The sequence below is a fragment of the Carcharodon carcharias genome, chromosome 15 (assembly GCF_017639515.1).
Source record: "Carcharodon carcharias isolate sCarCar2 chromosome 15, sCarCar2.pri, whole genome shotgun sequence".
In the NCBI taxonomy this organism is placed as follows: Eukaryota; Metazoa; Chordata; class Chondrichthyes; order Lamniformes; family Lamnidae; genus Carcharodon; species Carcharodon carcharias.
Genome location: NC_054481.1, coordinates 34,145,925 through 34,163,273, shown reverse-complemented (window position 1 = coordinate 34,163,273; position 17,349 = coordinate 34,145,925). Strand labels below are relative to the sequence as shown.

Genomic DNA, 17,349 nt, shown 5'->3' with positions numbered 1-17,349 from the left:
TGTAAGCTGATGACACCCAGCTCTACCTCACCACATTGTCATTAAATTGCCAGACATTTTATCAAACATCCAGTACTGGATGAGCAGAAACTTCCTCCAGTTAAATATTGGGAAGACTGAGGCCATTGTTTTCGGTCTGTTCTGTAGCTACCAACTTGATCCCTTTCTCTGCCAACAGGCAGACTAAATTACCCTGTTCACATCCTTGGTGCCATATTTGACTCAGAGTTGAGCTTCTGACCACATTTCATGTCATCACTAAGACTACCCTTTTCTAGCTCTGTAACAGTAACAATGGATGCATTGGCTATAATATTCCAAAATTCCCTGGATTCTGGAAAGGTTCTAGTGGATTGGAAACATGCTAATATAACACCCTTATTTGAAAAGAGGGGGAGGCAGAACGTAGGAAACTATAAACCATTTAGTTTAAGGTCTGTCATTGGGAAATTGTTGGAATCCATTAATAAGGAAGTAGTAATGGGGCATTTGGAAAGTCAAAATGCAATCCATCAGAGTTAGCACGGTTTTATAAAGAGTAAATTGTGTTTGATTAATTTGCTAGAGTTCTTTGAAGATGTGACAAGCAAAGTAGGTAATGGAGATCCTGTAGATGTAGTATATCTAGACTTCCAGAAAGCCGTTGATAAGGTGCCGCACAAAAGATTAATACACAAGATAAGATCACACGGAGTTGGGGGTAATATATTAGCTTGGATAGAGGATTGGCTAACCCACAGAAAGCAGAGAGTCAGGATAAATGGGTCTTTTTCTGGATGGCAAGCTGTAACTAGTGGGGTGCCACAGGGTTTGGTCCTTGGGCCCCAACTATTTACAATCTATATTAATAACTTGGATTCAGGGATAGGAGGTACTGTAGCTAAATTTGCAGATTACACCAAAGTAGCTGGGAAAGTAAGTTGCAATGAAGAAATAAGAAATTTACAAGCGGATATGGACAAGTTAGGTGAATGGGCCAAAATTTGGCTGATGGAGTTTAATGTGGATAAGTGTGGATAAGTGGTCGGAAGAATAAACAGGCGACTTATTATTTAAATGGAGAGAAACTTCTGAATGCTTCAGTGCGGAGGGATCTGGATGTCCTCGTGCATGAATCGCTGAAAGCTAGTATGCAGGTACAGCAGGTAATAAGGAAGGCAAATGGAATTTTGGCATTTATTACTAAAGGAATAGAGCATAAAAACAGGGAAATGTTGTTGCAATTGTACAAGGCATTGTTGAGACCGCACCTGGAGTACTGTGCACAGTTTTGGTCCCCTTACTTGAGGAAGGATGCAGTTGCATTGGAGGCGGTTCAGAGGAGGTTCACTAGATTGATTCCAGAGATGCGGGGCTTGTCTTATGAGGAGAGATTGAGCAGTTTAGGTCTATACTTGCTAGAGTTTAGAAGGGTGAGAGATCATCTAATTGAGGTATATAAGATGCTGAAGGGGTTAGACAAAGTAGACGTGGAGTGGATGTTTCCCCTTGTGGGGCATTCTAGAGTGAGAGGCCATAGGCTAAAGGGTGATAGATTTAAATCAGAGATGAGGAAGAATTACTTTTCTCAAAGGGTCATGAATTTATGGAATTCACCACTTCAGAGTGCAGTGGATGCTGGGATGCTGAATAAATTTGAGGAGATAGATTTTTAATTAGTAATGGGTTGAAAGGTTTGGGGAGAGGGCGGGAAATTGGAGTTGAGGCCAAAATGAGATCAGCCATGATCGTATTGAATGGCGGGGCAGGTTCAAGGGGCTGAATTGTCTATTCCTGCTCCTAGTTCTTATGTAACATTGTCAACTTTGCCCATCTCAGCTCATTCGCTGCTGAAACCCTCATTCATGCCTTTATCTTTTTTTTAATCCTTGCCAACATAATAATTCTCCCAACAGAGGCAACTGAGTCACAAACAACATATGACTTCAAAATCTGACGAAATTAGAACTAGTTTTGACTTTCACCCTGCTGAATAAATAGAGGTGCAGTGTATATGGCCACAAATAAAATGTCTATTTCTATCCTGCTTCAATGTGTTTACCATTTAAGGATTGGGACATGAACATTTAAAAATTAATGTGTGGTTTATTTTTAAACTGTAAACACAGACCAATAGAAAAGAGTTTCTGTTTTGCAGTTTAATCTGAGAAAGCAATGTCTTTTATTGGCTCAATCTGCCAAGTGTTGAATTGCAGTCGAGGATTAGTATGGATTTGATACTTATCCCAGTATTAACAAGTGCATGTAAATCAATATCACATTTGGAAATGCCATACATACCTTAACTGGATGTCTGTTTTGAGAACATGGATCTCTTTCTGTTTAGGGGATTCACAGCTTAGTCTTTAAGTACTTGATAAATCGCAGCTGCTTAGCTCAGCTTTCTGTATAGTTTGTCATTGTAACAATACTTTTAGTAACTTAGGCTGCATTGCTTAACATGTGGATTTTATCTTCATTCATGTGCAGGCATAACAAATCACGTTTGCTATTTCTAATCTTTTTTGGTTCATTCAGAAAATTGGCTAAGTAGATTTTTTTTCAAGTAAAGTTTTGCTATATATGAGCAGGATATATTGGCTAATTAATTTGACTTATCTGATTGTTGGAGCTAGGCTGATAATTTTTTTTACCATTACTTTGCGCCACATCTTCCAGCCTCCGGATGTCATATCCCGGAAGATATGCTGCAGGAGGGAGCCCTTGGATGTCCCAAAGCAAGGACTTGCCTGGGAAGTTTCATCTTACAATGGGCAATTCCCCTGCATCCGGAATCCTCCAAATAAGTCGCCAACTCTGAGTTGGAGTCGGAGACTTCTGAGGGTTTTGACTCACTTACCTGGATAGTTACCCAGCAAATGTTAGACAAGAAAGAAACCATATCAAACTCCTGAGTAACTATATAACCAACCCCCTCCTACTCCACCCTGACCCTCCAACTCCACCCAGACCACCTCGACCACTGATGCCCCCCACCCCCCACCACAACTCCTTGAACCTCTGGCACCCCCCGACCCTTCAACTCCCCCTCCCCTCCATCCTGCTCTGACTTCTTCACCCTTCCCCCACCCCCCACCCCCCTTGGTCCATCACACTAATTCATTAACACACTGAAAAACTATTTAAATGTCCCAAAATGTTTCACTGTTGATGCTGTTAAATAAAATGGATGATGTCTCCCTTTTTTTGTACTTTGGGACACATTGGAAGAATTCAGATTCCCTGTTACCCAGATTTTCACTGAAGAAGTGAAAAACAATTAAAATCTGAGTAAACATAAAAATTGCATTTTTATTGTCTCTGTACTGGCCTTGGGGTTGAGGACTGCAAAAGGTTACCTTTGGAAGAATGTGCAAGGGATTCGTGGCAAACTCTGGAGCAATGCAATAATCTATCTTGTAGCAACACATTTCAATCAGTTGTCGAGTGACCTACATTTGAACTATATCAATATAAAGCAGAATTTGGGAGTACAAAAGCCTTAAACTTTAATGGTTACGTTATTTTTGCTTTTGCTTTTAGGGACTGTATGATATTCACATTAAGCTGCAGAGTGTACCTTTCCTTGGTTGGGAGCCTCCTGAAAAATCTCATGCTTTAACTGCACGGTAAGAATGATCATTTTGGTCCAGTATAGTAAGAATTGCTCCTAATGATCACTTGATCATGGTTTATATAGTGACACACCCCTGCTGCTCTTCATTTCAAGTCCTGCCCCTCTTCCCAGTTGTCTCAGATTACATCATGGCTGTGTTTGTTGCCAACGCCACGCATGCATGGTCCTAGTGTTTTACTTCATTACATCATTGCAAGTGACAGAGTAGGCAGTGGCTAGGAACAGATATGCTTATCAAACAATTACTGGAGTTGCTGAGCAGTAGTTTACAACTTCGGCTTCTTTAACTAGTATTCCTCGTCCTCTGGATCTACTAGACATTTTAGGAATTTACCCAGTTGCATAAGATGTTTTGATAGTTCATTAGATGCACACTTAAAACATTAAAAATCTAATTGCAAAAAGGGGAGGTGTGTGTACAGATGTAAGTGCATATTCCAGTGTTCTCTCCATGATCCCAAAAACCAGACTGGCAGCAGAGCAGTAAAATCAGGTTCTGCCAGGTCAAGCAGCTCTGCAATTAATGTTGCAGACTATTAGATGCCACATAAACACAGGCAATGAACGGGGAGGGATATGCGAATAACCGCTGTGTCTCAGGCAACATCTTCAAGTGAATAATCCCCAGTTGTTGCTTCTCTAAGGGTCCCATTGTTAACAATCTGCGCAACATCATTGACTTACTGTGGTTAAATAAATGAAATCCATACACTCCAAGTAACGAGATCTTAAAGAGTCAAACAACCACACTTAATCCAAACTTGTTTTAAATACACAGATGATAAGCATAAGCATTGTGGTGTTAAATTTCTATCTAAAGCTTTCTGGCAGGCTGGGCTGCAGTGGAGTGATGTCATTGGTTTTCTGCACACAAGTGGACCAACGCACATGCGCGGAAGGGTATTGGTGGCCATCTTGCATTGACAGGCGGCCCAGTATTACATCACTGAGTTTTCTGTAACCTTAACGGGGCCGGGGGTTGACTTGAAATCCCTGTTCTTTAAAGCAGAAAGTACAAAATTCTTGTTTGTCATTTTAATTAAAATCTTGCTGATGAAGTTGTAGGAGGATGCAATTTGGAATGTATTGCTTCTGGGAATTCAATTCCTTTAATTAGAGAAAGGCAGGCATGTTTCTGTAAGTAGCAGTTTTGGCCTCTTAGGAACCTGCCCCGTGATCCTGCTGGTTTGTGTTAGTTTGGGTGTCTCCTGATGCCAAATTATAGCTGCTGCAAATCTGGATTTGTTCCAAGTTTATTCCTGCTCTGAATTTGCAACTATATGTCAGCAAAAATAGAATTTAAAACAAAACTTGAACAGATTTTACAACTTTTTACATGACTGTGCTAAAATCCAAGCTCCCACCTTGTGTTTATGTGCACACATTGTATCTTGCAAGTTCTTGTTCATGATGTTACAAACCAGATATATGTATCTGTTATATGTACCTTCCTTCACAGATTGGGAGTGTATATGAGGGCCTGTGGAAGAATATGTCAGGTTCTTGGCAGGGTGGGGGCATGACTAAATATCATCAAATAAAATTGAAAATATTTATGTACTGTTTGAGTGCTTTTGGACTGTATGAATCTAAAGTACAACTTACTAAAGAGCTTTATCACGGACCCATTGTATTTCAGTTTTTTTCTGTTAGGATTTTATTTTCATCCCATTTTACATATTTTGTCACAAGTATTCAAAAAGCATTAGCAAGTAGATTTGGGTGCCTGTGAGAAACCATAGTTGGCATTTAATACTGTAGAAAATAACAAAATCCCATACCATGATTGTCTTGGTTTAGTTAAGATATTATGAATCTGAATAATAAGTTCATAATGCGCTTATACAGTTTTTTGCAGTTTCTGACAATTTAACAAAATACATTCTTTTTAACCACTTGTATCAGACTTATGCACTTATTATTAGCAAAACCTAGGAAGTAAATCTGTTGCTTATGGCTTAAGTTAATGTTGCTTAACCTAACCAACATGCATCTTCAGGTCCAAAATGCTGCAGAAAATTTATTAGCTGACTTTGCATAAAATGTTACTCATCCCAAATTGCTGTTCAAAGTGATTGTGAGCCACCGCCTTAAGCCATTGCAGTCTTTCATGTATTGCTAAATAACATTTATTTTGCTTTAAACCTGTTTTACTCTGATGCTTGACATTATTCACCCTGATGTGTGAATGTGGAGAGGAGAGGGTGACTATAAAATGCATCATTTCAGTGGCTGCAGTTCAATGTTACTTAGACGAGTAGCTGACTTTGCACTTGGGTTATAATGTTTCAATGTTAGCTGTCGTATGCCCACCATTGTTATAGTATTACAGGGTGAACAATACTTTAGTTAATCCCAGCATTTAAGATTAAACCCGTAATGCTGTTTCAATTAAGTTATTATGATATCTTTGGTTTGCTGGTGAGCTGCCACTTGTAAGCAGAGTTACTGCCAATGAGAGATATATCTACCAGCAATTTATAGTGCACAAACAACACCAATGTCAAAACCAGTCTGTTCTAAGGGCTTACATTGTATATGTTAATATACTGATTTCCACTCCCTGCCTCCGCTCCTCTGCTGCTGAAACCCTCTTCCACTCCTTTTGTTCCTTTAGACTTGTCCATTTCAATGCACTCCTGGCTGGCATCCCACATTATACCCTACGTAAATTTGAGGACACACAAAACTTTCATGCCCGTGTCCTAATTTGCACCGGGTGCTGTTCACCCATCATTCCTGTGCTCACTGGCTTAGCCTGGCTCCCAACTAAAGAATCCTTGGTTTTAAAATTCTGTCTTGGTTTTTAAGATTGTTCCATGGCTTGACTCCTCCCTATCTCTGTATTCTCCTACAGCCCTCTGAGATATCTGCACGCTTCCTAATTCTGGCTGCTTGAGCATCTCCGATTTTAATCGCTCCATCATTGGTGGCTGCCTAGGCCATAAGCTCTGGAATTCCCTCCCTAAACCTCTCTCTCTGTTGACCTTGCTTTCCTCCTTTCAACCTACCTCTTTGACCAAGGTTTTGGTCATCTGCCCTAATATTTCCTTAAGTGGCTTGGTGTCATACTTGGTTTTATGATATCTCTTGTGAAGCGCCTTGGATGTTTTATCACATTAAAGTGCTATGTAAATACAAGTTGTTAATTTTTAAAAATTCTTTCATGGGATGACAGTGTTGCTGGCAAGGCCACCATTTGTTGCTAATCCCTAACTGCTGTTCAGTAAGTGTTTGTGAACTGCCTCCGTGAACCATTGCAGTCTTTCATGTATTGCTAGCCACATTTATTTTGCTTTAAATCTGTTTTGTGTGGATGCTTGACATTATTCACCATTATGTATGAACGTGGAGAGGAGATGGTGTCTATAAATCAGCATTGGAACAAAGCTGGTGACAATATCCTAAACATTTGAGCTGTAATGTACATATGGAAGAATTATTACCAAGCTCACTGAGTTTGGGTTTCATGGAAAATCTGACAAGATTGAAGACTACAATTCCCAAAAACATCAATAAGGCACCTGGAATCCGATGTAATTAAAGTAGAATTTAATTTATTCAATCATCATGGGTGAAGGAGTGATCTTGGCCATAATGAATGACTCATGCTATATTGCCTTATTGAAAGCACACAAGTGAAGAAATTGTACTATCTTCACAATTTGCTGAATTGGCCAATAAAATCATAAAATAGCACAGCTCAGAGGAGGCTATTATGCCCACTAAGTCTTCCCTGGCTCTTTGGTAAAGCCATCTGATGAGTACCATTTCTATGTTCTTCCCCAATATCCCTGCATTTTTTTCTCTCCAAATATTTATCCAGTTCTCTTTTGAAGGCCACTATTGAATCTGTATCCACCAGCCTATCAGACAAACCCTAACTACGTTGTGTAAACAAGTTTTTCCTTAGAATGTCTCAGATTCTTTTGCCAATCGCTTTAAATCTGTGCCCTCTGGTTATCAACTCTTTAGCTATTGGAAAATGTTTATTTTATTTACTCTATCTAAACCCTTAATAAATACAACTGTAGAGTTCTATACAGGCTTGATTCTGTGTAATCCGTTTCCATTTTTGCCCCAGAATTTAAGAGAATTATGAATATTTAGCATTTCATTTTTTTCAAAGTCATTTTTCCCTGTTTATTTTAAGTTTACACTAGTTTGGTGTGTAAGAGAATAAGAGAGTATTGTAAAATTGTGACGTGATTTCTAATGCAGGAGAGAAAATGGTTTCAGTTACATTTTTGTAAATGTATCAAGATCTGTTGCATAAATAGAGAACATGGTCATACTATGTTTTAAAAGCAAATACTTTCATTCAATTTTAGTGAAGTAATGAGTTACCCAGTAACTTGTTTCAAACAACTTGAGAAGGTTGGACGCATAGTGGACATTCTTAGTGACACATCAGCTAATCATAATGGATTTCCAGTGGTAGATGAGGATCATGAGGTATGTAGATATGCTTTTAAGTGTGGATTTTTGGTGGTTAATACCCATTAAGTATAATTTATAATGTTGAGCATTAGCTCTAAAACAGTCATCTAACTGGTTTATTTATTCAAGCACCATTAGCTGTAATCTGTTAAATCTAGATTTGTTTTATGAAATCCTGCAGTCGTGCTTGGAGCTTGTGCAGCTAGCAGAGTGACCATCCTGCTTGCAGCTATCTCCATAGTGATCCTAATTTGCCCCCAGTTTTAATGTTGGCAGTTTTAATTGATTTTGTAGTTACTTTTTTGTTGTGTAGAATTGATTGGAAAGTCATCTAAATTGGGGAGAAATTGGAGCCACTATAGTTGTTAAATTTCTATGGAATTTTTGTTTGACTCCATGAAGTTTTCTTGGACAGTTTCTCCATTCCCCTGCGCCCTCCCACTGGAAATTATTTCCTGCTGAAATACAATTCTGAGGCATCAGGCGGTTCTCCCTAACCCCTAGAGCCTCATCCAGAAATCTTTAAGCCCTGACAAACAAGTGCTGGTAGGCTTTTTGACTTGGGGTCATCATTGAACAGCTTTTAATACATTTTAATTAAAGTTAGACTTCTCTGATGGGGTGTTTTTCTTTTTTTCTTTTTCTTTTTTTCTTGCTGTTTTTCGTTTATTTGTACATTTTTAATGAACAAGCAATGTACCTGAAATGAATTTCCATATGGATAACAAAATGAAATTGAATTGAATCATAGTTGAGCCTGATTTCTGTACTCGTGGATCATCCATGCACACTGGAGCAAGAGCCTGTATTTTGTTTTTCCCCGTTTACTTTAACCCTTGGATGCTGAGGCAACTTGTGTACTTTCACTGATTGACTGATATAGCCTAACTCAGCAAAAGCTGGAGTACAAACCCAGCTCCATTCAGTACTTTATGAATGTTTTAAACATTTAGCCCATTTGAGCCATTGGAAGAGCCCTAATTTTAAGACCATAAAAAATGTTTAAGACCAGCTGCTGCACTTTCTCCCTCCTTTGTTTTACATTCCAAACCTTTTGCATTATTCTTCTGTTAGAAGTGCAGAATTCAGACTACTTACTGTTTTGAGAGAGAATCAGGGACAGTGACTGGAACGATCAGTGTAACCATTTTGCCTTTTTCTCTTTCCTCCCCATGACGAAAGATATTTGCTTGGTTTGGTGTCAGCCAAAAATAGCAACTTGTTTCTTGGGGAATCATGGGTGTAAAATTAACTATTCCACAGTAATTTGTTGATACACCAAATGTTACTCAATCGTCTGGGGTTTTCTGTGTTCTATTAAGTTTTTTTTGCAATTCAAATGACATCTGGATATTCAATCCGGAGAAACTGAAATAGTTGGAATGGAAAATCTTGTGAACCCCAGAGTGTATGCTGTTTCCAATGAAAATGTTGTTTCCACTCTTTTCTCTTTCTCATTTTACTTCATTCTTTCTATACTCAACCAGCAATGGTACAGCTTTTTTGATCAAGTATATTATCTACTCCAAAATACGCAAAATACTGCAGATGCTGGAGATCAAATAAAAACAAAGTGCTAGAAAAACTTGGCAGGTCTGGCAGCATCTGTGGAGAACGAAACATAATGTTTCAAGTCTAATATGACTCTTCTTTGGAACTTCTTTAGACCTGTTGAGTTTTTCCAGCACCTTCTGTTTTTATTATTATCTACTCCTAATTTTGCAACTATATTTTCTGAGCTTACTTTCATTTTACCGAAGTGGAGCACTCCATACTCAATCTGGCATTGTTTTTGACAAAGTTTATTCTTTTTGTTTCTTGTTACCAGCTGCAAAGGAATGAAGAGCAAGATAAAAAGTCTGATTACGTGTGTTTATAATATCTGTTCTTGGCGCAATAATTATAATTTCCAGTCATAACTATGTTGTTATCAAATGCTTTCATTTTGTTTTCAGCCTGACAGTGATAATGTTGGAAGATTATGTGGGTTAATATTACGATCACAGTTAATTGTTCTTCTGAAACATAAGGTAATCTTTCAAATTGAAAAGAAAACAAAAGTGCTGCTAATCTGAATGAAGTGCTGGGAAGTGTCTGTGTGTGTGTGTGTCTGTGTGTGTGTGTCTGTGTGTGTGTCTGTGTTTAGATATAAAATTTTATACATATATTTTTCAGATTTTGAGTGTGATGCATTTTATTTCAACCCATACAATGATTTTTGAAAGTGTACCTCTGAATTAAATATGAAACAAAATGTTAATTGTTTAATGCTTGGATATCTCTGATTGCCAAAGATGGCATCATAACTTTTATACTGGGAGAGGGGGAGTGGAGTTGCATTCATCTTCCATGGGATACAAATTCTCTTCTAGATGTTAGATGAAACAGTGTTAGTACGATATAGCTGCATTGCACTGAACTTTGAAACTAAACCATATGAATCCTTTATTTTGGAATTAATTCAAGTTTTGAGGTGGAAAAAGAACAGCCACATGTTGCTGACTCTGAAGCAATAAAAATGCTCAGCTAATTCATTTTTCCTAGAGCATGGACCAGTTGGTCTGTCTGTGCTGTACATTCTATGTAACAGTTAAGATGCAACATCCTTAAAACTTTACTAAAATGTTTAACATGTGTTTTTCTTTTCAAATACTGGATATTTAACTTGAGATTTATGTCATTATCACACATCTCGGATGCTCAAAAGTACTTCATGTGAATGACTGAAGAAATTAGTGGAAAACGGTCTTTTGGCATAAAGCCGCCTTAAATCCTCTACGCACAATTTCCTCGGAACAAAAGTAGTACAAATCCACTCTTAAGTCGTAGTTATGTTGAGACTTTCTGGGGAATTTAGGGCCTCCAATTGTATTGAGACCAGTCTGTTAACCAAATAAAATTATTTTATCTTAATTGTTATTTTCAGAATTAAGGAAGCTATTATGGGTGACACAAATGCTTTAGCTCTTGTTTCTTTGAATTTTCTCTTGGTCCTAATGATGCTTTTATTATTTCAGGTGTTTGTGGAAAGGGCAACCTCAAACCTCACGCAGAGGAAACTTCAACTTAAGGACTTCAGAGATGCTTACCCACGATTCCCTCCAATCCAGTCTATTCATGTTTCACAAGATGAGCGAAACTGTACAATGGACTTGACGGAATTCATGAACCCAACTCCATATAGTGTCCCTGGGGTAATGAAATTTAAACTGCTGACTTAGAATAGTATTGTCTGCCTGATCTTTTGAAACATTCAGTTCAAATAACTTTTTCATATTTTATTAATTGTCTTGTGTTGTTATTTTAGAGTTGGTATACTCACAACTATGTTTGCATTATTTGACAAATGAGAATAAAGGAAACAAGTTGATTTGAGCTATTTCACTATAGACATAAATGTTTAATCTGGAATTTTACATATTTTCATTTACAAGAACATAAGCAAAGATCATGACTCTCATAGAAGTTCATCCTTCTAGTACTCTAATTGTTACATGTTGTTTTAAAAATTCCTAATGATTCCACTCTACACTTCTGTTTGTCCATTTCAAAACATTGAATATTAATTCTTAATATCTGAGCTGGAAGTTTTATAATCTTTGTTAACTGCTCATTCTTTACACACGGAATAAATCCTATTGGTCTCTACTCTTTTCAATGCCACTCCATCTCTTGTGTTATAGTGGCTAGAACTTTAAGACCATAAGACGTAGGAGCAGAAGTAGGCCATTCGGTCCATTGAGTCTGCTCTGCCATTCGTGAGATCATGGCTGATCTGATAATCCTCAACTCCACTTTGCTGTCTTTTCCCCATAACCCTTGATTCCCTCACTGATTAAAAATCTACCTATCTCCACCTTGAATATACTTAACCCAGCTTCTACAGCCCTCTGTGGTAGAGAATTCCACAGATTACCTTCTGAGAGAAGAAATTCCTCTTCATCTGTTTGAAATGGGTGACCCCTTACTCTGAGATTATGCCCTCTGGTCCTAGACTGTCCCACAAGGGGAAACAACCTCTCAGCATCTACCCTGTCAAGCCCCCTAAGAATCTTTGTATGTTTCAATAAGATTACCTTTCATTCTTCTAAACTCCAATGCGTACAGGCCCAACCCACTCAACCTCTCCTCATAAGAAAGTCCCTCCATACCCAGGATCAACCTAATGAACCTTCTTTTGACATCCTCCAATGCCAGTATATCGTTCCTTAGATAAGGAGACCAAAACTGTTCACAGTATTCTAGGTGTGATCTAACTAGTGTCTAGTATAGTTTTAGCAATACTTCCCTATTTTTATACTCCATTCCCTTTGAAATAAAGGCCAACATTCCATTTGCCTTCCATATTATCTGCTGAACTTGTATGTTAGCTTTTTAGGATTCATGCACAAGCCTTCTGCAGTCTTTCTCCATTTAAATAATATTCAGCTCCTCTATTCTTCCTGCCAAAGTGCATGATCTCACATTTTCCCACATTATATTCCATCTGCCACTTTTTTGCCCACTCACTTAACCTGTCCATATCCCTCTGCAGACTTCTTGTGTCACCCTCATAACTTGCCTTGCCACCTATTTTTATATCATCTGCAAACTTGACAATAGCACATTCACTTCCCTCATCCAAATCATTAATATATATTGTAAATAATTGTGGCCCCAGCACTGATCCCTGTGGCACTCCACCAGCTACAGGTTGTCATCCTGAAAATGTCCCCCTTGTCCCAACTTTGTCTACTGTTAGTTAGCCAATCCTTTTTCCATGCTAATATACTAACCCCAACACTATGAGCTCTCATCTTAAGTAATCTTAGGTGCGGTACATTATCAAACGCCTTTTGGAAATCCAAATATATTATATCTATTGGTTCCTCTTTATCTATTCTGCTAGTTAACCTCCTCAAAGAATTCTAATAAACTTGTCAGGCATGATTTTCCCCTTCATGAAGCCATTCTGACTCCATTATATTGTGTAATTCTAAATGCTTTGCTATTACATCCTTTATAATAGACACTAACATTTTCCCAATGACAGATGTTGAGCTAACTGGCCTATAGTTACCTATTTTTTTGTCGTCTCCCGTTTTGAATAAGGGTGCTACATTGGCAGTTTTCCAATACTCTGGGACTTTTCCTAATCTAAGGATTCTTGGAAGATTACTACCAGCGCATCCACCATCTCTGTAGCTACTTCCTTTAATATCCTAGGATGCAACTCATCAGGGGACTTAACAGCCTTTAGCCCCATTAATTTCCCTAGTACATTTTCCTCTAGTGATAATTGTTGTATTTATTTCTCTCTCCAGTCTTGTATATTATTGTCATGGCTATATGTTTTGCATTGCTGTGCCATCTAGACAATGAAGCATCTATCATTTTATGCAGGTTCTGTTCTGACTCCCCATGTGTAGTTCAGTTATTCATTGTATATTTTTCTTTTTTGATCAATATGCACGACATTGAGTGTTAAATTAAAATTGGCTGCCTGATCCCAATCCTACTGAAAATCTTTACCAATATCCTTTCTCTCTATATCTCTCCCACTGAATTTGTTATACATGGACTTGATTCCTGCACCCAGATTAATCTTATATGCACATTAAAAATAATTGTTCCATATCCTGGAACATGAGAGACCCTCGCCTCCTCAGGTCTAACTTTGCATTTGTCTTTAACAATGTTAATGTATTACCTGTTAACCAACTACTATTCTAGTCCCATAACTTGATTAGTATGAATTTTAGTTTAATTGGAAGCTTTTTCACATTAAGTGCTCATTAAGCTATAATCATAGTAAGTTCTGGTGATTAATAGAGCTTTTCTTGAAAAGAGACATTGGAAGGCAGACATTTGTAATTCTTTTTAAAAGCCAAACCAATGGGATAAACATTAAAGAAAAAGTACAGGAATCCTGGGAGTGGGACCAAAAATAGATAAACCAATAATTAAGTAAACTCTGCTGATCAGGTCATACCCATTGACCAAATCAAACACCAGTTTCAGACAGACAGGAAAGCTTCTAATCAGCAACAGGCAAACAACACAATATCATCCAATTAACCAAAATGCTTAAGTGTCTCCACATTTTTCTCAGCCAACATTTTCCTTCACTCGGGAAATTACTAACTGCTATAATTCTGAAAACAAAATACCAAATTATCCATGAAGTTGGTCTTTAATGTTTGAAATACTTGCAATATCCTTCCCCTATAAGAGTCTGCACTTCTGTCTGGAGGTGAAGCTTGAATTGGATGTTTCATGTGAGTCTTGGTTCCTGGACCCTTTTAACTACTGTGAACCAAGTGTGTGTGTTGATGGGGTCAGATGAAGTAAGGTAGGTGGAGGATTGTGCAAAGAATAGACACCGGCGTAAATGCATTGGGCCAAATCAACCTGCTTTTGTTTAACTAAAATATCCGGATGCAGCGCACACATTGTCAAATGATAACCATAGAAAATTGCCAAAGGTGATCTAGCCACTATTGGTAATTTGTATATGAGATGTATCATGGAAGTTATAATTTTAACTATTCCTGTAAAATTCAAAATATTCAGATTTAACTGTATTCCTACCAAAAAATTGAGGCATGAGCAGTGGAGGGATTTTTTATTTTTTATGTTTACAATTTTTGAACAGTTTTCCTGAAGTAGTTCATGGGTCTATTTGGTCACAAATTATCCATTTCGAGGAGAAAAGAGAGAACAGTTCTATCTAATTTTGCCATTTTTCTGGAAAGTACATGTGGCTAATTGGGTAGGACTAGAATGGATGTGTGTGCCAGTGGCCTTGGCTTATTTACCATTTCAATATGATGTGTGTTTGAACTATGCTAGGCAGGCTTCAAGCTAGCTCAAATTTATGTTTGTATAAATTTTCAAATCCATTATTTGTTTTTTCTTTAAAGGAGGCATCGCTTTCTCGAGTCTTTAGATTGTTCCGTGCTCTGGGCTTGAGACACTTGGTGATATGTGATGGATCTAATGGGGTGAGTAGTCAAGTTGTATTAGAAAATATGTTATGGAAAGCATCTAGTTTGGGACTTTTTGAGCATTTTCTCTAGAAAATGTGAAAAATGTATTGAAATGTGTGATTTTTAGATAAAGCATATTAATACAGGTTTGCTGAACAGAAAAGTACCTATCTTAAAGATGATCGATGTCCCAATGCATGCTTGTTTTCCCAAATATTAACCAATAAACAGTTAGTTAGCTTGTCCTCACACCTACTGTGTTGGAAATTCTCTGCTCATATGCATACGGCAGCAGGTCTTTGCCAGGACTTACTTTTATGACTGTGAACAGGAGATATAAAAAATAGCACAGTCAGCTGCAGTAAAGCCTGTGAAGGCAATGAGCTTTTTTAAATGGAAAACTCTGAGCACAAGCATTCACCATACTGAGGAGGAGAATGCAAGAGTATTGTTGAATTATTGTATTTATGTCAAGTAAGCTAACTCACTTTTTGGTGGTGTTGTATGTTGTTTGTATTCAAATAATGATTTAAAGTAAGTACCAATTGAGTGAAGTGAATTTGATCTAAATATTCAAATCCATAAAGTCTTTACCGCACAGAAGGACTGTGGAGCAATCCAATCAATCTCATAAACATAATGCTTTATCCCAATAGTCCAGCAAGCTTATTTCTCTCAAGTGCCCATTCTTCTGTTTCCTTTTGAAATCAATGCTTGTCTCAGTTTTCTGCATCCTTGTAGGCAATGAATTCCAGGTCATAACCGCTTGCTGCATTTAAAAGTTTATCCTCACATTCCTCCCTACATCTCTTGCCAAAAAATGGCAAGAAATACAGCAGCTTATCAATTCACATTGAGCCCTTTCTCACCAAAAGTATTTTTAGTCCACCTTCAAAAAATTGAAGAAGCACATAGGTGAAAGGCACCTGTTCAGGTCACAAGCCAATACTGGTGGTATACCTTGCATTATGCTTATTGTTCAGTTAGATATTGGGAAGTAGTGGAATGCCCTGAAACACAAGATGTTTGGAAAGCATATGAGACAGACAAGCATAGAAGCACTTGATATATCTAATGCAGGACCTGAAATTTTAGGGAAAATAAGCAATGTTCAGCTTAGGAACTAGAAGTTGTAACACTGAAGATATTTTAGAAAATTATAAAAACCTGGAATAATATTCAATTGAGTATAGTTGAAGGGCTTGAGTTAAGCTTTGTGATGTAAACCCAGTCAGATAACTTTGGTTAAATCAAGCTCAGTGTAAAGTAACCATGATTTAATGCCAATATTGTGTTTATTATTTTGCATGTAGGTAATTGGAATTGTTACCAGAAAAGATCTTGCCAGATATCGTTTGCATAAAGGACAGCTGGAAGAACTTGAAATGGCACATACATGATTTCATCTTGCACTTTTGTTCAGAAATGGCAATGCACTGATGTTTTAACTGTTTTCTAATTCTAGTTAAAACATTTTATTCACTCAGTATTTTCTTGCACTTCACATGAATGGAGCCTTGTGCACCAGAATATTTTCTGGAAGGGAAGGGAAGGGTTACCGTATTGTGCCAGAATTGACTTGTTTGCACTGTAACTTGTTAAAACTTAAAATTGTACAGTCTCCTATTAATGTATTTTATAAGTTCAAAGACACATGCCTTGCATGTTTTTCTGCTGTTCTTTCTGGGTCATGGTAAACTTTGGCACTTGGGAATCCGGAATGCAAATGCTCCTGTATAATTAGTTGAACCATTCTGAACTTGTGGAGATTCTATTATGTTTTGAGAAATTCTGCTACTTTGATTCTGATGTTGTGGGGGGTGGGGGCGGGAGCCGGGGCGGAGGGGGTTGTTGTGGTTAGGGGAATGCAGGCTGATTTATAAATATTATGAAAGAACAAGTTGATCTGTTCAACAGCAATGCTTGTGTGAATATACAAAGCTGGACTGTACTGCAGCTGCCGGCTTCTGTATCATATCTCAGAAGTCAACAGAGTAGCATTATATTGCTGGCTGCACCTTGCTAGTGATCAGCTGCAGAGGAGCCCTGGGCATGCAGATTGCATACTTGTGCAGAGCACTGCTCGTTACTGATTTCTAATGTTCAAGCGCAGGCAGGAAAATTTGCTTTTCCCATACATGAAGATATAAAACTAGGTATTTTTCCCTAAGACAGTCCAACAGTCTGATATGGATATTTAAAATGTGTCTTTGCACTATGGCAGAGTTTTATTGCAGCTGGTGTAAGACAACCCTCTGACAGAAGTCTCATGGTGCCTCACTTCTATTTAGGTGGAAGCTGATCTTGATCTCATTCCTGAGGTAT

General features: G+C 37.9%; 1 protein-coding gene across 1 annotated transcript in view; it reads left to right on the top strand.

Moving 5' to 3' along the window:
* Window positions 1-16,837, top strand: part of clcn7 (chloride channel 7) — an 86,221-nt gene extending 69,384 nt beyond the window's left edge. The window contains exons 20-25 of the mRNA XM_041207033.1: window positions 3,523-3,608; window positions 7,948-8,071; window positions 10,012-10,086; window positions 11,074-11,250; window positions 14,959-15,039; window positions 16,338-16,837. Coding sequence (XP_041062967.1) covers window positions 3,523-3,608; window positions 7,948-8,071; window positions 10,012-10,086; window positions 11,074-11,250; window positions 14,959-15,039; window positions 16,338-16,424 — 630 coding nt within the window. The 3' untranslated portion in view covers window positions 16,425-16,837. The remainder of the gene's footprint in view (window positions 1-3,522; window positions 3,609-7,947; window positions 8,072-10,011; window positions 10,087-11,073; window positions 11,251-14,958; window positions 15,040-16,337) is intronic.
* The last annotated feature ends 512 nt before the right edge of the window (window positions 16,838-17,349 follow it).